The 23,512-nt window shown below is 40.5% G+C and overlaps 1 protein-coding gene across 3 annotated transcripts in view; it reads right to left on the bottom strand.

Annotated features, from left to right (window-relative positions):
• TGFBR3 (transforming growth factor beta receptor 3) overlaps positions 1-23,512 on the bottom strand; it is a 116,224-nt gene that overhangs the window by 66,055 nt on the left and 26,657 nt on the right. For all 3 annotated transcript variants that reach the window (XM_032117543.1, XM_032117542.1, XM_032117544.1), the window contains exon 3: positions 4,053-4,237. In XM_032117543.1, coding sequence (XP_031973434.1) covers positions 4,053-4,237 — 185 coding nt within the window. The remainder of the gene's footprint in view (positions 1-4,052; positions 4,238-23,512) is intronic.

Below are 23,512 nucleotides of genomic sequence, written 5' to 3'. Positions count from 1 at the left end.
ATTACAGCCTCAGTGGCGTTACTCAAAACTATAAAAATATAGACAAGTCCTTAGTTTTCCTGCCTTCATTTCATATAACACATGTTAAACATCTGTATCAGGCGTAACATCTTAAAGTTTTTGAGGATGAGGATGTCAACGACAACAATAGTGAATCCATTGCCAGGAACTCTGATTCCATGTATTCATATGTATTCAATCCTAAGTATTCACATGAGATTAATTTTATATGCTCCTCCTCTCTCCCCTTAACTATTTCAATTGTGACTGCACGCTTGAAGCAACTCAGGGAAATTCAACCAAGAGGCATAAAAAAAGAATCCTCTGTTAATTTAGGACTTGATAATATACCTAAAGGGGGGCTTCCATCTTAAAATAATTTTTATGCTCTTCTATACACACTCTTCTGGTGCACATCTCTAGAGTTTTGCAAACTCTTCCTCGGAACAAACAGCTCCATGAGGAAGCAACTATCTCCTTTCTAAAAACTGAGAAACTGAAGCAGTGAAGATACCCAAAGCCAAAGAGAAAGTTATTGTAAGAGTTCAGTAGTTCCTGGCATTCAGCTGAGACCCAGATCAGTACAGAAACGCACACACGCACTCACTTCCCCAGGAATATTTGATCAAATAAAACAAACAAAAAAGGCTTGCATTTTTCATGCCAAGTTCAATATAAACACTTGAGGCTATTACATGCACCCGTATTCTATTTCCTATGATAAAGCATGGCCAAATATGAATGGTGATAAAAGACATTTCTAAGAAATACTTGAAAAAGATTGGAACTTCAGGGGTTTTTGCTTGAAGAAAGAAGACATTCCCCGTCTCAACATACAAGATTTCACCCCAGTGGGATTAATGAAGTAAAATACAAACAAATTCCTTGAAGATCATAGATGCGATTACAGCATTTCATGATATGACCCAATATTTACCAGATTTCTGCCTTAACACAAAAGTGGTAAACTACTGATTCAGTTTCACAAAGACTGTTCAAAATACATAAGCCTATACATTTTCAGTCTGTCTTTTGTCTACTTTTTTTCCAGTTTACAGGGAAGGAAAAGCACCCAAATCTTACTAACCCTTACTGAAATGCCTGCATGTGTTACAGGAGGAACATACACCCCTGCCAAGCCCTCCCCCCACATCAGCCACCCCTCCTGTGTTTAAATTTGCAAACCCTTGTTGTCTGTATATTCTACACAAGTGTCAGAGTGAGTTAAATTAATGCATACACATATGTTGCATATTTATGAGAACTATGATAACTGCACAAGTATGTTTAATGCATGAACCCTCCAAGGAATTTGCTAGGGGAAGTTTACACTCCTCCCAGCAAGTAAGGAATGTGTAATTTAGCAGCATTCTAGCATAGTGCAGGTTAAAAACAAAACAACCCGACCTCCTCCCCCAAAGCAAGCCTCCCCTTAAAGATTTTCCAATCTTGCATTCCATATTATCAGAACTTCAGCCAACCTCTGAACAAATACATCATTTATTTTAAACATGCTTTCGATGTCGCTAAATCTAAGTAATGTGCTGTCAAACAAAGCCACTTGTTTTATTCTGGAGTCTACTGGAAATACTGTATGACAAACAGATCTCTACCTTTGGTATCAGCATTTGTAGGCAACAGGAAATACCTCAGCTGGTAAATCAAGCTCACGTAACTTAAGGTGATGGGTACATTCTACTTTTAGACAAAGGGCCACTTGGAGTTGGTTTCTACAATAATGGAAAAGATAACATTTGCTCTGCTTTGTTCTCTGAGTCTGATCCTATAAGTAAAATTGGATCTTTCCAAGTTGTTGACACTCTTTTGCTCAACACTGTTGCCAGCAAACATTGCTCCAGCTTCCTGTGCATTTTTAGAGCAGCCGTCTCCACGGGCTGTGACTGGAAATTGCTCAGGAAATGGGAGAAGGAGGCTCAAGGCTCCAAATGCTGAAATCTATTCAGTGCCCTACACTTCAGTATACCCCCAAAGTACACAGACAAGACAGCTTAGGGCACGCTGCTTTCTTAACATAAGCACATCAGATGAGGCACAAGCAGCCTCTTTCTGCTAGACAGCAAGTATTTTTACTCAAACCCAAGTATTTAATTCTATGATTCTGTCAAGCTGATCAGGCAGTAGGGGCACAGCCTGCATCCTCGTGCACGCGTGCCTCGCTCCCGTTGTGCATGCACACAACTGCACCAAGTGCCGAGTTACACAAGCAGTGCCAGCGGCGCCGGCAGCGGGCCAGAGGGAAATTTGGGCTTAGGCAAATGTGCACTTCAGTCATTCTGGTCTCTTGGGAGGTACAAGCTCCAGCTGCAGCCTGCTTCATCCCATCCATGGGCACCCTTTAGTAACCAAGGCATGACAAGTTCCCCTGGTACTACGTCCCCACAGTGAGGGCACTCTTCTGCCCGCTTTCAATAAAACTTGTGATTACCTTGTGAGATCTACTCATACCAAATTCGCCTGTGACTTAGCAACGGATTTAAAGTTTGCTGAGTGATTAGAGAAGCACTGACAAATCCATAGCAGAATCACATACAGCTATTTAGTTCTCATCAGAAACCATGCTAAAAAGCCCCAAAGCAAACAAACCTCCAAACACACCCCCTCCCTGCCCCCAAGCAAACAACCCACAAACCCCACAAAAGAACAAAAAGCCCTACAATTTGGGCCTCATGTGCAGAGAACTGATTGTACCTACACTTTTTTCAGTCATTCACAGTGCCTTTATCAGGCTGATAACCCAGCGCCTGACATACTAAGAAAGGCTTAAAAAACACCAGAACAAAACAAAATCCCAAAACAAACCCCCATACCCCCCACCAAATATAAAAATATCTGTTCCTCGTTCACAGTCCCACCAAAAAAAGTGTAATTCTTCTGTTCATCTTGTGACAGTAAAAGACCTGACAATTTTGATTAATGGAAGCCAGTAAGATATCTACTGAAAAAAAATGTAAATAATTTTTCTTATCATATACTAGATATTTAAGACTGTATATATACTGAAAATGAACACAACAGCTGAAGTTTCATGGATGCATACAATACACATTGAGCTGAAGCCATCACAAATCCAACAAGGCTGATACTGAAGTCAGTGGAAAGACTGATTCTGGCCAAGAGAATCTGCCTTTATTTTAATCACTATAAAAGACTTCACTTGGAAGTTCTTTCAGCACAGATTTAGATCCTCTGCTGCAGTACACGGTTCACTGCAACAATCCTCTTTTTCTAAGCTTCTCCCTGTTGGATCATCCTCTTTGTTCTCTCATCACAAATTCTCTAATTGTGTACACACATGTTGCTCTCACAGGACACAGTACTAAGGATTTGTGTGTAATACTGTAAGAACATGAACTAAAAAGCTCAGCTGTCAGGGCATGCAACGTTTTCTTTGCACTTTGGCACTCTGTTTTGATGTGTTTTGAGAGTAAACAACACTATGGCACAATTTGACATCAAAAATTTTATTCTGCTGTGGCTTTCAGAACAGCTAAAGTTCTTGCCAGTCCCTCCGAGTGCAGCACACATAAATAAGTAATTGGACTACCATAGTCAGCACTGCTTGCTTTTCTGTTCAGCAGTCCCCCCTCAGTGAAACATTAGGGCTGTACTACACTGGTAAAAGAATCTGAACTTCAGTGTTTGTTTATAGTGGTCATGGCAGGGATCCAAAGGTATTCATGTTAATTTACAACACATTTAGGTAAACGATCTGCTTTTGAAGACAGCCAATTCTGCAAAGGCCTGTTGGAGATCTAAATCTGTTTCTTATTTCCTTTGCCCGCCCCCCACCTTTTTTAAGTATACTTGGGGGTTGTGAAAGATAATGAAGTGGGTGGCTAGGTATGGAAGCAGTTTAATCATATGACATGCAAAGCATAGGTGGACAGTCTCCATGCAAATTGCACATGGTTTTTTGTGGTACTTTGGTGACAATTCAGAAATATCTTTATGCAGCAAATTAACGTATAATAACCCCATTTGCAGATATACTTATCACCAGGGATCTGGACAGAAAGTAATTTCCCCTTTACCTCTCTTTCATGATGGCCAAGACCCTCCTTGGGGTTTCTGAGATTGAGGACATGCACCTCTTGTGGCAGGCTCGTTGTGCCCCGGCTTGCACAGCCAGATAAGACTGTAAAGCTTTCCAATAAGGCATGGACTGGGTGTGAATTGTTAACAGGCAATAAGACACATTCCCTCTGAGGCACAGGACCTGCAGAGAAAGACACAGATACACATCATTTGGAGGAAAAAAAAACAATACATCATTTATACTTGTCAAATAATGATCATCCTTTTGTTCAGAAAATCCACGGGAACAAAAGCAGAAGCCTCATGTTCATTCTCCACAAAATTAAGACATTTATTCCCATTGCCCTTCTAAGTTCTCTTGAATATGCTAACTCATTGGTTTGTTTCTCTCTGAAAGTCTAAATTTTCAAGTATGAATTCCAAAATTGAAGGTAGTCTTTTCTTTACCAGGGAGGAAAACAAAAAAATATAAAAAAAAGTAAAAAAGGCAAAACAAAAGAACAAAAACCAAAGAACCAAACAAAAACACCCCAAAAAACCCCTCAAAAAAACAGACAACCAAAAAACCCACCACCACAGTGGTAGCAGGGGAATTGGTTTGTCTTAGATGCGAATTATTTATGTCAAACACTGTTATCTGCAAACACTGAAAATGCAATCATGTATAAATAACAACAAAAAGTTAACATCTACTATAAAGGTAATTACATCAGGAAGGATTTGGGCGAGTTGGATTTGTTGCTTTTGAAGCAGTGCTGATTTATAGTGAACATCATTCAAATACATTGTACAAAACAGCAGGCATCTGTCACATGATAAAATGAAATGTTTGTTTACTGAGTCTATTTTGTGTCTGACAGCAATTATCTACACTGATAACAGTTATCTAGTCCAAAACAGAGTGTACGCCCTTTCAAATAATCACCACAGCATGATGCAGTGCCATACTCTTATATAGTACGTGAGACCGTGTGATGTGATAGAGCAAGATAGCACAAAAGCTGAAGCATACGGGGCAGTTTACATTTAAACTATATCTCAGGAAACTAAATCAAGACAAATATTTAGGAAAAGCAGCCCTGCTTTTCCAAAACAGCTAAAGCCCACCCCTGACAGTAACAGATGCATGTATGTTTTTGATTCAGAAGGTCATAGGAGAACGTAATTGATTTAACCCCTAATTTGCACCAAAGTCACTCAGGTAAGAATTACACTCACATGAATCAGTCAGTTCAGAGGCTGCCAGGCATAAAAGAGAAATACAAGCTAGAAGAATAGTTTCTTTCCAGATCGTGCATGTCTGCAATTGTAGTAAAATGCTTCCTTTGAAAGAAGTTCAAAATAAAGAAAATCTTCAACTGATTAAATGGCAGAGCTCTATCTGGTTTTGTCAAGTCTAAAGCCAGCTATTGTAGCACTAGAGCTCATTTGACACTGGTGTACACGTATGTTTAATTATATTAGCACTGACCTAGACTTTGCTGGTTAAAACCATGGTTCTTTCAAAATACAGTTTGCAGTTGGCCATTTATTTACAAGTCCGAGTCTGGCTTAAACCAGACTATCTGGAAAAAGAAAAGCCCTTGAGCACAGGGAGATTTCTGCAGTGCCTTGGGCCACAAAAGGGCCGTTCCTGAAACCCACCAGTGCATAGTGCATATCCTATGAGCTCCCACAGAGCAGGGATATTTGTAAAGGCAATGCTCAAGGCATAAATTACGCATGCCTGTGCTTGGGGTACAGAGCATAAACAAACTTTCTTCTCTATAAACGAGAAGCTTGGCAGTAGCACTGACCACCAGCTTGGAGGACTTGAGGTTTTCTGGGGTTTATTTGACTCCTTTTAAAGAACACACATACAAAATGGGACCAGTCCAAGAAATGATACTCACTTTAAAAAAAAAAACCATCCATTAAAAAGTTGCCCTTTGTTCCGGTTGAAGAAATATTTAGAATTTGTAACAATAACAACAATCAGTAGAGAGGCCACATTTTCCTGATGTACAAGAGCAGATCAGAGAACCTACTAACCAATTAGCCCGGCCACTGATGTGTAAGTCCTACAGCACACCATGTTATACAACCTGCACAAAAAACTTTTCTAAACTCCACAAACATTTCTCAGGCTAGGAAGGAAAGAAGCACTTGTTCATTGAATCGTTTCTTGTAGGCCAGAATGGAGTTGATGGTTAAGATGTTTCAGTCATAACACACACTCACTCACAAAGAACAAGATGCAAGACTGAACAAAACCAGAAATGAAGTTGCTGACAAAAACATGCACTTTACTTAGCAAAGGTTCAGGAGAAAGACCTAATACCTCCCTTGTGATTTCCTTGTGAACACCTATTCCCATGCAGTACATCTACCAATCCTCCCCTCCAGCCTCCATCTGGTATTTACTCTCAACAAATTTACCACATTAGAGTAGAAGACATGTGGATTTTCCCCTCACATCCTACAAGGGGAAGATGATTGTGACTGTTTTGTTCAGGCTGTAACTGCCTCCTTTGCTGGCACCTCACATGCACATTAAGAAATCCCTCTTTTCTGCTCAACATGCAAGATGCAAACAGTCCCAGAGGGAGCAGAGGTTCAGATCCTGGCTAACTGTGCACAGCTGAGCTTATCTGCACAGCGACGGGCAGAATGAGGCATGCCTGCTCTGCCTGCACTCCACCCTGGCTGGACAGGGGCCAGATCTCTGGCAGAAATCCTGTCACCCTGCTGGCAGCGAGCCCACGTGCTGCACCAGTCCTGAGCACGGCTTACTGGTGTAGGTCCACTCTTCCAGCAGTGCAGCTGCACAGCGCCTGCCCGCACGCCCTGCCAGCCTGGGGCATGCTCCTCTGTCAACTCTGTTTGGAGGGAAGGGGTACACAGAGCTGCTCTGAGCTGCTCAGTCTAAGAAACCAATGCTTTGGGGGAACTACTGCATTTGATAGAACTGCTTTCAGACCAGCCTTGTAAAGGGGTACAGCCCTGGAAATCTGAACTGACGACCAGAGTATCAGAGGATGTTCCACTGCAATGAGCCCACACGTGCTGTGAGACTGCCCATGTACAAGGCATGCTGGGGGGTAAATAACCGAGAGGTTACTCCAGCTGTCTCATTTTTGCCAAGGTTCACATAGGTGCCTGTGTAGCTATGTCCTGGGCCCATATTGCCTTTCCCAGCAACTCAAGACTCCCATGATCACCATTCCTCTTACACATGCTGGCAATATCAAACCTCAATCCTCGTGCGTTGATATTGGCTTATCTGCCCAACCACTGATCTGGGTGTAGTGCCATGCCCAGCATACACTGGCACACCTGGACGTAGTGCCAAGTGAAAGGAAAACTTATTCCTAGGTCACAAAGTCCACTGAATGCTCAGCCTGTACATGGCACAAGGCAGCTCCTTCTGCCACCTTGTCTGCATTTATGCTGTACTTTAGTCTATTCTTACACCATGTGCACCGCTGCAATGATGGAGTTATTTCCTCAACATTCATTAACTGCATTTCTTTCTAGCCCTTCCTACTGCACCTGCAGATCTGCCCCAGTCAAAGAAAGGTGGATGCTGCTACAAGGTACTGTTACTCCAGTGGGAGCTGCGAGAGCTCTCCTCTATCCAAATTAGCAGCTTTTGGCTCCCTCACAGATCCTTTCTCTTTATCTTCCTGCCTGCCTGCCACTTTTCTCTGACTAGAAAGCCAGTTACTTTCTCTATGTAGTTTAAACCCTAAAAAAAGGCATATTTACCACTCTGAAAAAAAACCAAACACAAAGTCCACCCTAGGACGCTGCTAATCTGATTGTTTATCACCTTATTGTTATCTGATTGTCTATCACACCACCTACTCATATTTGAAAGCCAACATGAAACCACAGCTTCATCCTACCTGAGCTTTACTGTCGTGCTGCTCTGCCCCCCACAAACCCCAGGATGAGGCTTTGCCAGTTTCCCACTCCAGCCTCACATCCTGTTTCTGCCAACCTCACCCGCATCAGCAATACCAACATCTTGCCAAAATCCATTCTTTTCAACATCCAATTAACACATCAAGATTGCCTTATCAGCTCTAAACATGTACAGATATTCTCCTGTGTCTCCATCCCCCTCAAACTTAAAGGGTCAAAGATATCTTCAGTTTATCCATCCTAGTGATGTCACAAGCTTTTAATGCCTTCTCTGCTGAGAATCTAAGTGCACACACACAGCCATCCTTGGGCTTTTGTTTAACTTTGGAGCATGTAACCACTTAATCTTGTTAGGAAATCCTGGCTCCTACCACAATCAAATTTTAGTTGCTTAATGCCTTTAGAGGATGGAAAGCAGGTTAGGCAGTTTTATAAGAAACAATTAATAGGTATATATTTTACGATAGCAAATGTTTTGAGAATTCAGAATTCGAGAGAATTGTTGAGTATTGAATTATTTTTCACTTCCAATTAATGTTTTAAAGGAAATCAGTGCAGACCCAACCTTGTTTGATACTGTGTAGTTGTGTCCATCTGGAACATATTCAATACAACTTCAACATTCTTGTTTCCCATATCATCCATGCTACTAATGAGTAACATGTGCTCTGCTGTAAGAAGGTAGCAGAAATGGGAGTAAGACACTAAGGGGGATAACACAACAGCCCAAGACCAACTCATAACTGTGATTGATTTTATTCAAATAGTAAAGGGTAATGTACTTTCTGTTGTATTTCCATGGTGATTTCTGCAGTGTTGTCAGCTGAAAAGCACGAGCAGCTCCCGCAAATTGCATGAATCTGTGCTGGGGGTTCCACAGCACATTAGCATGGTTCCCATATGCCATAGCAGAGGGTACAACCCACACCAATAGGATTGAACACTTCTCAGAAGAAGGACAGATTTATTCTAATTGTTTTTTGAATGAGAGAATGACACTAATCTCGTCATTATATGTAAAAACAAAAAAATCAGAATCCAGACTATTGAGGAACACAAGGGATCTCTATGCTGTCAGGTACAAAGTAATATAAATTACTGCGGATCCTGCTAGAATTCATCACTTTATGCTGAAAGGCACATTAAGATGTGGAGGAGGCTAACTAAAGCAGAGATTTCAGTATGCCCAAATGACAGACTTCCACAAAAGTTCTTTCAGAGAAGGTTAATTTAAGGGCATTTTCTTATATCTCTTAGTGACAATGATGGCTGAAACAAACATGCTTTTGACCAACAACAGGGAGGGAAAGCCATTTTCTCTTGAACTAAAAAGCTTCTCAGAGCACTTGAGCAAGACTCAGCAATAACTTCTTCCCATGACCTTCACCACTCATTTCTAAAGATACAAGTGCATGGGCGAAGGGCCACTGTTCTACATGGAGCAATTGTTACCACCTACACAACCTTCTTCTCATAAAGAGTTTCTCACTGAGGGAAGCATTTTTACCAAAAAATATACTCAACAGTTGAGGCAAATAAGAATTTACAGAGAGAAGTGATACCTATCCCTCCCAGAGAAAATATAAGTCACTACTACTTATTCAATATGAGTGGCTCTCTAACAGTAAAAACTAAATTCCTTCCTGCATACCCCTTCACAAATGACCACCTGGAAAGCCAAATTCCTAATAATTTGAATGTAGAGAATAATGGACAACCTCCACTATTAATATGAAGAGCAGCTTTTAGTACAGATGTCTATGAAAAAAAACAGCTTCACACTCCTAAGCAAGCACTCAAGCAAGACATCTCTGCTCAGGACCAGTTAATTCTGGCAAGCAGCCTTGAGAGATGAAAAAGACAAGATCAGGTGGTAGGAAATATTACACGGCTTTGTGTTGAGAGGCAGCGGCATAGAGGAAACCACAGTGTTTCTGCTCATGAAAAGAAGAAGCACCTCCATGATGATCAGCAACCACAAGTGGATGGGCTCTCCAAGACTACTCCTGGATTACACGATTTTCCTCTCTGAGTAAGTGTGACTGGCATAAGAAAGATGCAGGGCAGAGAATATCAGACCTTCTTACTGGCCAGGAGGAAGACTAAAGCAGATTACTGTTTTTTACATTTGTATAAATCTACACATTTCCCTTCAGATCCTTAATTTTCAGGGAGTTCTTTTACTGTCACATCTAGCACATGTTTTTCATGGTGGAGCTACTTTTGACTGAATTAGCATTGGGGCAAGGGTGAGAGGTTTAAAATTGCAGGGAGAAGATTCATGAACATGGACTAGTTTTGCCTGTTTTGAAAAAACAAACCAATCCAACCAACCAAAACACCCAAGATACCAGACTCCACAGACACCTATTTGAATTGAACGAGCTATAAAACTTTACTGAGAAGAGAAAAAAATATATCCTCAAGAAATATCCAGTACAGGTGGCAAGATTTGTTGTAGAAGGAGTTAAAACATACAAGCTGTACTAACTAAAAACATGTGCTATTGCAAAAACTCAGCAGAGGCTTCCTATTCCAGCGCTCTGAGCTCACTAACCTCCAGGAGCTCCATGACACCATCCCTGCACCCTTCCCCTTTCTTCAAGGAAGAAAAAAATTCTCTGGAACTACGCATTAACCTACATTCTTCACCTTTACACTGACATCTGGTGTTACTGCTATATGCAATTAGACCCTTGCTCCATGGGCTGTCTATCCCCAAATACTATCCCCCAATTAATTCCCATTCCACTATTATCAACTCTGCCCAGACTTATTCCATGTATGGACCAAACTATTCAGACATTTCAACACAGTAGATTACACTTAATCTGCCATGTCTTTTGATCCTCTGTTTTCTGCAGTTTTTCTAGACATTTCTCTTATACATAGTAAAGTCTATCTAATATCATCTGCCTGCCCACTGGGAATCATTCAGATGGCATGCCCCATTGCCTTTCTAGGTTGCTGTTATGCTTGGTACAACTCCTGATGCTGGCTTCTCCTTCTAAGTAAAATAATTTTTTATGCCTCTCTGGTGGATGTGTTGCAAAACATCCACTCCCATGGCTCCCAGCCACTGGTAAAAGCACAAGGTTTATCGCTGTTTAGTAGAGATGATCTAATTTCAAGCGTTACCTGCACGGACCTCACAGTTTTTTCCATGTAGGAAAAATTTAAATTACATTTTTAAAGGAGAAATTCCTTCTTCCACTTTTTGAAAAATAAGCGTCTATTGATCTTTTGTCCTTATCAGGACATTAAACTGATGCAAGTTTAATTGGAAAGCTTAACTATCAAACAAAATTCAACTGCTGTAGCAAGGTACTGCTACTCAGAAATTATTAATTAAACCTAAGCTATCCATTTCATGAAAAATTGCAAATTATAAAGTCATATTTATTCATTACACAGCAAAATTCTATTTCAATACCTAAGCAAGCAAGGCAAAACTAGGCAATGTCAATCAGTAAGTATCTTGTTTAACAAAAGAAACCCCAGGTGTCTTGTTTATACACATATTAAGCTAATTAAACAGAAAAGGCAATGAATGAAAAACCTGTTTGGTTTAACATCCGCTGAGCACAGTCTTAAGGCATTACTACCCATGAGGCATAATCTTAGAAAACAAACATCTGCACCTGGAAAACAAAGAAGTCTTTCAAAAGCAGATGTACTCTACCACAGAGCTACATTTTATGTAACCTCTGCTGTACTTCTTTCTGACCAGAAGTACTGTCAGAGCCCTACCTTCTCTTGAGGTTTGCAGCAAAACACTGCGCACAGGAACTCTTCTCTAGTATTTTTCCATGCCTGAATGTGCAAACTCATCCACACATGCTCTTACTCTCTCTTCCCATTCCTTCTCCCAAGCAAGTATTTGGAAAACATTTCCACTAATATAAGAGCATCTTTTTAATCCCTATAAACAGAACATGTTTGCATGTTGCAAACATGAGAGCATGAATGCATTGACTTTCATTTAAACACATCCAGAAAGCACAATTTCTGTTTTCCATGCCAAAGAACTGAAAACAAAGTGGTCCACCAATGTTTCAAAGAGGGTTGTTGACTTTTTCCCTTTGTTATCCTCAAGTACTAGAAAAAAACCCAAAGTTTCAAGCACTTAGTCTAAAAATCAAATGCAGGTGATTCTCTTGCATTAATCCTATGTCCCATGAAGCACTCCTTCTTTTTTAAACAGTGGTTAGTGTTAGTCAGACTGAGGGCTTCCCTGCCCCCAGGCATGACTGTATTTCAGAAACGGCTAACTTGCATCATGAACTTTGATCAAGATTGTAAAAGATACAAAATTATTTCAGATAACAAGCAGTACCTAAAACGCAATGAAACATCGTGCCTTAACAGCCTTAATGGAAGAAGCAAATGTAGCACTCAATTTTCATTACTCTTAATGGATGAAGTTGTCTTCAGCACAGTGATTGTACAATGAGGAAGAAATGAATAAACACAAACTATTTCTAAAATTCCTTGTTCATTATTCCAACAACAATTAAACATCATGTTGTAAAAGTCTATTTTCCCTAGAGATAGCCCATAAATTGTCTCAGATTCACCCCTCTTTACTATAGAAAGATAGGAAGTTGAATGGAAACAATGAATGGAAGTGCACTTTTTATCAGAAAACTACAGGAAGCATTCTGCTTGGTTTACACGAGAGCTCTGTATTGGGGCCAAAAGGAAGAAAAAAAAAAAACCTGTATAAAAATTTAATGCCTACTTAGAGCAAAAATAACTCAAACAGGTTTCAAAACCATTGTATTTTAAATAAATCAGTATTGAAACTCATCAAACCATCCTACCCACACTACTGCTTTTACTGTATTCCTGAAATTGGGTAAATTAAAGATGGCAGAGAAGGAAATTCCAGACTTCATAAAATCAGTTTCAGGAGGCAAAGACAGAGAACCGTACTTACTTTCACAATCAGCCATACAAGAATTCATCAAAGAGCATGCACAAAAACACACATGTAAACTTCACTAATCTATGCTTATCCAAGGAAACAAGCCTCCTGAGTCTCTCTAAGCAAAATGTTACCTATTTCAATTGGAAATATATTCTTCACTTCTTTGTATACTCATGTGCATTCTTGAAAGTGCTGATACAAGTTCTAATTATTTTCAAACCAACACAGGAAGTGTTGGAATTCCATGTCAGGCAGTATCAATAGTATAGATAAAGGTACCAAAATACACAGTAATAGTAAGATTATAGAAAGCATACTTTCTGTATGGGGGCAGCAGTAAGATTTTTGGCATAGGTGGATTTTGTTGTTTGTTTGGGTTTTTTTCACCCTTTCTGAATCATATTTATTAAAAATATCCCATGGCAGTTTTTCAGAATTGCAAGTAGCTGTCACATGCTTAATCCCTACTGACTCTCATTTGGAACTACATATGCAGCCATCTTTTGCCCAAAAATACACTGTGTTATATTGGTTGTCCAAGGGGCACTACCACACGGTGAAAAGAGTTTATATCTTATCTGGTGACTAATGAGGACAACCTCAATGAGATCAGGACAGATTTAGAGGTGCCTCATGTTTACTGCTTCAGGGGGCATCCCAATCAGAGTTGATAGCTACTCTTGCAATTTAGAAAATTTTCCAATTGCTTTTACTGAATCTATTAGACACTTTACAAACATTCCTAAACAATTACAGTATTACACAATTCTACAAACCACTAACAGATTTTCCTTTAATTCATAACATTAGCATTATTTTTGATAGGTTATCCAAGCTTCAAAGTGAAAGCGTAGCCGAAGTTTTCCTTTTATTTAATTTCTTTTACCTGGCCCAAGCTGCTTCCTTTTCTTCACATACATAGACACACTGAACTTACAGGAGCTCTGTTTGCACCTTTTTTTTTTTTAATCACCTCTATGAACTCCTTTCCTTCTCCATAGTTGGTTTTCTTTCTTACCCAACCCCTATTATTCCATTCAAACATTCCTACCTAGTCCCCTAAGCTTCATCAGCACTCAGCATTCCCTACACCTGCATACACATGGCTCTTCTTTCAATAAGATGTCTTGCCTTTATCTGTCAATTCAATTATCAGCAAGTTGTATTTTGGTCTTCAGAAAGGGAACAATGAATTCTGGATGCTGGTGCATATGGATGCATGCACATCTGGAGAGTTAGAGAGAGGGGATTTCCTTTCAAAAATATCTTTTTGACAGCCACAGAAATGCAGAGTACCAGATGGTACAGCTGTCAACTCAACAGCAACTTCCTGCAATCATCATCTGCTTTGACTTTGTCACTGGGCCCAGGGCTGCATGGGAGCCTTGCCATTTGTGAGTAGCCCATCAGAAGAACAGGCTAGCAGTCACTGCCTCTAATCCTTGGGCAGTACTGAAGCTTGTGGATTCTGCTTCCAACACCAGGCACTCAGTGAAAAGCAGCTGGAGAGCACTTTTTGGTTTGGGGTTTGGTATTCCCTCCCCTTAGTTCTGCCTGTCAGAAACTGACATATAGGTGCTTCACTCAAGCATGAAACTTTACAAGCCTTCCCCCCCCCCCCCCCCCCCCCCAGTCTCAGCTTGCATGTCAGAAACATCACTCCATACTAAAAAAGGGAACATCTGCTCAGTGCTGTGTGTCAGGGAGATCTGATAAACACCGCTGCTGGACGCAGAGTCAGAATGAGAGCAGCGGCATTGAACCACGGGATCTGCACGCTGCCAGCCACACCAGGACATGCTGGGGCTGCCTTTCCCAGCTCCTCAGCTGCAAAAGGTTTGAAAATCCTCATCAGTGGACAGGACCCTTCTTAAAATAAAGAAATGTAGCTTTGTTACTCAGGCTTTCAGCTCCAGCAGTTGGCAACTGCTTGCCTCAGTCCTATCAAATGCAGGGGGGATCTCAGAAGCAGCAAAAGCCAAAGGGAAGGAGAAAAACTGGGGGAAAGATGGCTCCATAACTGAAAGCATACCAGCTTTTTCCTAATTAAAAATAACAAGATTACAAGTTCAATTGAAGGCTGAATTCCTGTAACTGACCCTTTAAGGATGAGTTCACTATCACTAAATGTCTCACTGAACAAACCTTGAAAACTGATCCTTATCAAGTGCTTAAGCAAGACAAAGCTTCCCTCTGCAAAACACTAAAAAGCTTCAGTCTTGTCTTGAAAAATACAAAAAGAGATACTTAAAAAATAAACTAAAAAAAGCCAAAAACTACTGTACTGTACCCCAGCCCCCACTCAGTTACCAATTGCTTCTCGCCCTTTGCTGTAGAATCAGCAAGGAAATCAACCCTGGAATATGCCCTGCTACAGGTTTTCTCTTCAGACTTCTGAATATTTATCTGGTTTGGTTTTAACTAAGAAAGACTCTGTGCTCAAAATTTTTCAAGGTTCTGTGCCTAAAGAAGACAAGGAAACAGCAGGTTGGCCCCAGTGCTGAAGAATGCCCCAAGCCAAGGCAGTTGTGGGCACTGTGACTTAATGCCTGCATATGATTTGAAAGTTCTCAGAAGCACCAGCCCAGCTGCCGGACAGTCCCCCAGTCCCCAGTGGCTGTTTGGCAGGTGACAAATGCTGTGCCTGGCACCCGGGGCACAGCTCTCAGCTTCACGTACACAGGGTGCCACATCATCCAGAGGGAGATGGACCCCAGTGAACAAGTCTGTGGGATGGCAGGTTTGACAGACCTATACCTACACAGCTATTTCTACAGGTAATGAAAAAACAATAAAACCTAACCCTGCAGGTTTATGAGACGGGATGAATCACCCAACATCTAACCACAGCCAACCTAGGACTCATTCTCTCCACCTCTCTCCTCCTTCCCACCAACACTTTCCAGCTACCTTATGCCTATTTTGATGCTGACCAAACCTGCCTTCCCCAGGAGCTGACTGAACTCACTAACATGACAGGAAAGTAACCCAGCAATAAAGAGACTAAGCAGGTTTCTGTTGGCCTTTGGTGCATTGGAGAGCAGGAAGGAAGGTTTGGGGAGTACCTATGCTGACTGTCACCAAGGGCACTGGAATAAACTGCACCCCTGTCCCTACTATGGGCAGCAGGGAGCCTTCAGACTTGCTTATGCTTGCTTGTGAAACCTCACTGACAATGTGAAAAGACCTTCCTAGAAGGAGATACTGTTGATTTTAGAAAATATGCTGAAATGCAGTTTCCTTCTAGTCCATGATAAGCACAACAGTGAGACAAACTACCATTTTTTATTTTCAAAAGCTCCTCATGCACTTTCACTTTGAATAATTATTTCCATGGTGGAGAACACGAATAGTCACAGTTTAACAAGTGCTCTGATTACCAAAAAGGCTTAATGAAATACCTCACTAAGTTCTATGTATGTCCATGTGTGTTTGTAAATATATGTACACACACGTTCTCCATAGCTATTTCATCTAGATGTTGGCAAAACATTCAGTGGAAGTGAGATCAACCACACGTTAGTAATATAAAGGTATTTGTTTTGCTTTTGAAAAGCATGCAAGAGACTGTTGTTTTTTGACATAAAAACTTTTCCTGAAGGAATTTCATTTCATTTCCTCAGCACTACTATACTCACCATTTACAATGACAGACATTGCAGTCATGACACATGGTCTCTTAAAATTGCTTTCCTAAGCAGTGTTCCTGTAAGCCCACTCTTAACACATCATATGAAATATAAGACTGGAGCTACCGCCTTTATAAGTGGTAACTACATTGCACTTCTGCACTCCCCTTCCTGTGGTAAACTCCTGGAAACTGCATTTACAGCTGCACTGTGAAGAATCACCTTAGATGTAGCAGTATTAGACCTGATGTGGGAGAAGTCTGAACTGGTTTAATAATTTATTAAATGCATACACTGTCACTTCAATTCATTTACATATTTAGGACCTCATGGCACAGTCCTTCAGATACCATAAAGTTATTTATTATTGTTGAATTTACATAAAGCTTTTTATTCAGACAGAATAATTTTTCAAGGAGACTGAAGGAGCCATACAATTCTTTTACCAGCTTAGCTCTCAGTCCAAGTTAGACTTACCTCTAGCTTTCAGGGTGGGGTAAAAGGGTGAGGGTAGAAATGCTATTTTTTTTTTTTAACCTAAAAATGAGGATCAAGAAGTTTTATTTACTGTTCTGATTAAACAGATCCTGGGTAAATCCTGTCTGGTTTACACATTTTCATCATCTCAGGTTACTGCTATAGAATCTTTTTATGGGACAAGATGTATGTATACAGGATGCTACAGATTTGAAAACTGCTGCAGACAACTTCTCTGTGCATTCACCTTGCAAGATCACTATTCTATCTGAAGACCTAAAATAATTTGCCACACCACACACAGCCTCACCTACATAGCTAATGAAACAGGGTGATTTGCTAAATTATCACAGTATGTCCAGGGAGAAATTTACAAATATGTAGGTCAATATTAAAACCCAAACCACTAAAAACCTGAAAATTATGATCTGAAATGTCCAATCCTTTCCTTCAAAAGCAGCAGTATGGTCATTCTAACACAGCAATGTAACACCTGCATCTATGCAGTGCATGGACATTTGTCCTGGACTTCCAAACACGTGTAAACTATCCAATATCAGTACCAGCAGCTTTAACCAAGCTCATAGATCCCAGAAAGTCCTGAACAAACAACCAAACTCCTGTTATTCTGTCCAGAAGATTCCAGGCAGAAAGAGAAGACATGGTGCAAAAGAGCGGACTAAGTCAAGAGGCCTTCTACACTTACAGAGATTGAATATTAAATACAGATGAAAGCCCAAGTGTTCAAAAGTAGATAAAAGTGGGATCTGCAGGTATTGTTCCTGCATATATTTCAATGTCAGCATCTATTCCACCTAACTGACTGTTGGGGTCATGCCAAAATGACCACCTGGGCAGGTACCTGTCTTAAAGACACCAGCCTCTCCAGTACAGACACGTAATCAATCACATCCGTCTTACACAGAGCTGGGAATCATCAGCCCAGAATCTGAGTGACCAAGAAAATAATCCAAATCCCTTGCCATGATTGGGTTTTATTGTGCATGATGACTTGATACACAGGTTGTTGCCTCAAAGAAGGAGAAAGCTTTCTACAGGAGAAAAAGCACCTCTGATTCAGACCAACTCTGAAACCATCTAATCATGAACAGATATATCTATGGTTTTTAACCATTGAAAGGCTTAATAAATAAATAAAAATAAACATCTTCTCATCAGTACTGTCCAGAGGTTTGTTTGCTGGGCATAATATCTGTCCACATCAAGTGCACATTTTTTCTCATCTTCTGCTGCTACTTCTATAAAACTGTAAATGTTCAGACAAGTAAAATAGTAAATAAATAAAGAGACAAGTAAATAAAGAGATCTTCTCTGCAAGTCAACTGCTTTTGGCTTATAGCTAGGAAAAGCAGAAATCATCTTTGTTTTTTCCTCCCCATACTGGAAGAAATTGAACTTTGCCCTCTCAATAAGACTGACTCAACAGGATGAGTGGAATACAAGCACAGAGATCAAGTGGCCTCAGAAATCTCTATTTTGAACATCTACACAAAAAGGCTGACAAGAAGCAGCAAAAACAATACCTTTTAACAAGCTCAGTGCTTACACCACACTCTTAACAGAATCTGTTTTCAAAGTGTGATGTTACATATTAAACTCACTTGTTACTCTAATATTTACATGTGAAAAACAACCAACCCACCTTCCACTAGACCACAGGCCATTCCACCACAGCTCAGTGTTGCCATCATCACAGTGAAGTTATCTCAAAGTAAGATTACTTAAACCAGAAATTCCAGGTGCATAAACCTAGACAAACATTTTTTCAGAGTATTTTCAAGAAGTTGAGGATCTGAGACTTTTGAAATGCTTGGCGCCAGTTTCCTAAACGCATAACAATCATTTAAAGTGCAGCTTAGCACTTGAGATAGATGGTTTGCACAAACATGGCTCCACTGCTGTATTTCTCCCTTTTATAACCTGTTAACATTATTACCACTAATTTATAGGGCAAAAGAAATTTAGCAGCTGAAAATGCGAGCTTGTCCTTAGGCAAATAATTTGGTGTTTTTTAAATGAGACTTCAAATTAACCCTGTTTACCTAACACAGCAGGTTCTCCTTGAACATTTTACATGAAAAACACGACTTAAAGTTTATTCACCTCTTCCTTTAAAAAAAAAACAAAAAAGACATATTGCAAAACACACTTAATGGAGGAGAAACTGATGGTGGGACTACGTAATCATACACCTGGCCAGAGTGCCACAGTATAGCATATGCCCCATGCCCTGCCTGATCTTCCACTCCTCTGAACTCAGCAGTTCAAGCCCTGAAACACAGTAAAAGCCATACATGGGAAATAACAGACACGAACCTAAATGGAATTAAAATCTCAGAATTTTTTAAGGAAAATTGGGACTGGAAAGATTATTTTGGATCAATTGCCAGGAAAATGGACACATGTTCCCTCCCCTTGGAACCACAGAATGATAGAATGGTTTACGTTGGAAGGGACCTTAAAGATCATCTATCTCCGATGGCCCTGCCATAGGCAGAGACATCTCCCACAACCCCAGGTTGCTCAAAGCCCCATCCAACCAGGCTTCAACACTGCCAGAGATAGGGCATCCACAACTTCCCTGGGCAACCTGTTCCAGTATCTCACACCACCCTCACAGAAAAGAATTTCTTCCATATATCTAACCTAAACTGCTCCTCTTTCAGTTTGAACCCACTACTCCTTGTTCTGTCACTACACTTCCTGAATGAAGAGTCCCTCTCTGGATCTCTTGTAGGCCCCCTTCAGATACTCTCAGGCCTTCATGCAACCTTCTCTTCTCCAGGCTGTACAGCCCAAACTTCCTCACCTTTGCTTTATAAGGAAGGTGTTCTAGTCCCTTTAACAACTACGTGGCCTCCTCTGGACTTGCTGATGTCTCCAGCCTGTCGGTGTCCCTCTGGACGGCATCCCTTCCCTCCAGCGTGTCAGCCACACCGCACAGCTCGGTACCATCAGTGAACTGGCTGAGGGTGCTCTCTTCCAGGCACTGCATCCTACCAGTCCTTTCCACACAGGCTGGGAGACTTCCCCAGCTGAAGCCAGCCAAAGGCATTTTCAGGTGGGGAGGAGGTCCTTTTGCCTCCTCCTTCCTGCCCTCCCCCATGTATCTGTGATAACCGTGAACTGTACAACACAGACTGGATAACAGAAATCACACTATTTCCTTCCTTTCCTTCACAGCCTTTGCCTTCTACTCTTTCTTTTCACAGCTACCATTTCTTTTCTCAGTCAAACCCCATCTTACTTCCTTCAGTCTCTACAAGAAAAGTGACCACAAACTTACTGGTTCAGACCACTATCATGAATATGCATCAGGGTGTACAAGAACACTTTTACTAGTCTTTGTTTCATATCTTTTTTTCATTATAACCTCTTTGGGGCTGCATCACGTGGGCCTTCACAATCCGTTCTGCTTGACTCACAAAGCAGCCAAGCTTGGCTGTTCCTATCTGTATAAACACCACATGTCACTAGGTCATCACAGCAGAAGTCCATGTAGTAGGAAGATAAAACACATCAGGCTTGTAAACACACAAGTGTTAACCCCTTTGACCAGATACTACCAAGTGTGCAAGCACAGTGACACCCAGCCCTGTGAACCTTGTATGGAGCCAATTACAGGCACAGGAAAAAAAGAAGCATATGCACCAAAACAGTTTATAAAAACAGAAGTGCTGGTCTTGAAAGACAGAGCATTACCACCAGAAAGCTACCTATATTTTTAGGTGACAAATATATTTTGTTTCAGAAAAATATTGCTTTAATTAAATACTACCTGTGCTTGTGGTGAGCTTTTCAATAAAAAATTACTTTCTTTGTAGGCATCCTATAGCTATGCTGTAGCGCTCAAATCAAGAAACTTTTGTCTTTTAGGGGTTATTCTTTCAACCTAAAATTGAGTTTCAGGCCCCTTCTTGTACCTAGGTGCAATAGCATTCCAAAACAAACCTATAAGCAGTAATACAACATTAAAGAACAGGTTTTTGTTATGTCAGAAATTATTTGCAAGTTAAAATGCATTTTATACTTACCCAGTTTTTAATTAAAATCTAATTTGGGGGCTATGTGAGTATTTCAATATTTCTTTGCCCCTCCTAAACTGTAAGGTTCTGTGGGATTTTTTTTTTTCTTTTTAAACCTTGGGTTTGGGTAGTCCACTCTATTAAAGAAAGTCTAAAGGGCATTACCCATACAAAGAGCTGAAGGTCACTATCCAACTGGGCTCATTATCTCATTATATGGTCTAATTCAGTAATGTGTTTTCTTCCTGGATGTGATAATTAGCTTTCTTTGTTTCTTTGTGTTTCTTTGTTTTTAACCAAAACTTGGAGATACTGGAATCTTTTAAGGAAATGGTGAATCATTTTGGAAGGCTGTGTGCAATAAAAGTTACGACCCTTTCTAGTTCTTAAAATTTCATGGCCTCCACTTCCCAAAGCAATCTGCTCTTGGATCCCTGTTTTTAGGAAAACAGCTCCTAAAAAAGTATGAGTACCAATAAACTGAAATTTTCTGGTGAGAAACATCTCAATATGCAGATGCAGAAAATGAAAATTCATTCTAAATAAGCCACAAAATCCACAGAGAGACTATGTGTTTCCCTTTCCACAGAGGATTGAAATCATGGTAATATACTCACAGCTTAATCAGGTTAGGGCCAGTATGTATACTGTAACACAGCCAAGTCCTGGAATCATTACCTTAAACCCAGAATACATGCTAAAGACTTTAGCAGCACATGCTGCCTTCAACTCCCATTGAAATCTGTAGGTTCTTGCAGGGATGTTGAGGTTTTATTACCTCACAGGGTCAAGCTCTTAGTCCTTAATCAGGCAAGAATCCAGATGAAGTCCATGGGAGATTTGCCAGAGAAAGGACTAAATGGAGAGTGAGAAAGGATGACTCTAAACAAGCTGGGAGCAGATCTTTATACAGAGCAGAGAGCTTGCATATTGTACGCCTGATTCATAGGGAGTAATTTAGCTCACGCAGATGGCAGCCACATGTAAAAAGATTTGGCCGTATATATCCTATACTTGTGCCTCGTCCTCACTGAAAAGAAAAAGGCTCATCAGCAGACAGGCGTCAGTTCGATCATTTAAAATGTAAATTTTCACAGAATCAATCCAGAAATGAGATTTTTCAAAACTGTTACAGTAACATAAAGGGATAAATATTCACCTGTAAAATAAAATACTTACTAACTAACATCCTTGGGGGTTCTTTTCTGCCCACCAGCAATAAAACAAACCCCATGCCAAAACAAAATCATTCTCGATGAAAAAGTAAAATTGCTCACTTAGGAGATGTCTCTCAAAAGGCCATCTGCAACATCAGAGCTCTGAAATGAATCACTCACTAATGTATCTCTTTCCGTTCCGCGTGAGGTAAAGTTCTCTTTAAGGAGTTTCTTACTAAATGCCACCACTCACTCATCTTCTTTCTATCTAGGCAACAACTCGCACTTCGCTCACTACAGCCCTTCTTCCCTGCCAAAACACCAAAAGATTTTCTTCTCCTTGACTTCCTTTTGCTCATTTCTTCCCTTATTAAGCACATGCCCCATGTGTTATCCTACAGGATTTCTCCCCATATAGTTCTACAAGGGCAACTGAAGAAACAGAGATGTGGTTCTACAAGAGTTAACCGATTCCATATTTTCTTAATGTACTGCCCAGCTGCTTGTTAGCAGTAACCAGAAGGCGCACACACGTTGGCAGTTAACTGCTGAACGCATTTTCAAAACTAATAAGAAGCTGAAAACAATTCAAGCTCTGGACATGAGTACAGCATATACTCCCAGGCAAGCAGCAGATATAAAAGGAGAACTGAGATGGCCTCCATATGAAATCACAATGGCTCTTCTCCTCAAATAATCTTTTATTAACTTTTTTTTTTTTTTTAAGGGAAGTTGGGGAAAGGAGTTTTAACTCAGGAAATAAGTCATTTGTGCCCAATGCTAACATAGCCTCTATAAGACATGTATCTTAGTATCATTGCTGCATGGAAAAAAGTCTCAGGGAACCTCAAAGCTGATTCAGGTTTCACAAAAATATAAAATGTTCACACGCACATCTGAAGTACTTCCCTTTCAGAGACCCCACAAATGTAGAAATCCATCTTTCTGTATGGCAAGGGTTCAACTCCCATTTAAGGGCTTGCATGAAGGAAGCATGAACCCCCTTGACACTACAGACAACAGGGAACACATGGAACCAACTGCCGGTGATGGAGGACAATTCCTTGTCTTTTCCAGTACATGAAAACTCCTGTTGCTCCTTCTTCAACAAGCAAACAAACAAGACTTCAGGAAAAATATGCAGGTAGATTCTGTAAAAACTAACCACTAAACACTAACTAAATGTAAAAGTGCAAGATCACAGAAGCTTGCTTGTCCCCTGACTTAACTGGAAGCAGATACCTCAGTGAGCAGGATGGCTTTTTGCTTCCAACAGAAAGAACAACCAACAGCCCAGCCCTATATATGGGG

The sequence above is a fragment of the Corvus moneduloides genome, chromosome 9, assembly GCF_009650955.1.
Source record: "Corvus moneduloides isolate bCorMon1 chromosome 9, bCorMon1.pri, whole genome shotgun sequence".
Classification (NCBI taxonomy): Eukaryota; Metazoa; Chordata; class Aves; order Passeriformes; family Corvidae; genus Corvus; species Corvus moneduloides.
The sequence above is the reverse complement of the archived record's forward strand: the minus strand, read 5'-3'. Positions and strand labels throughout refer to the sequence as shown.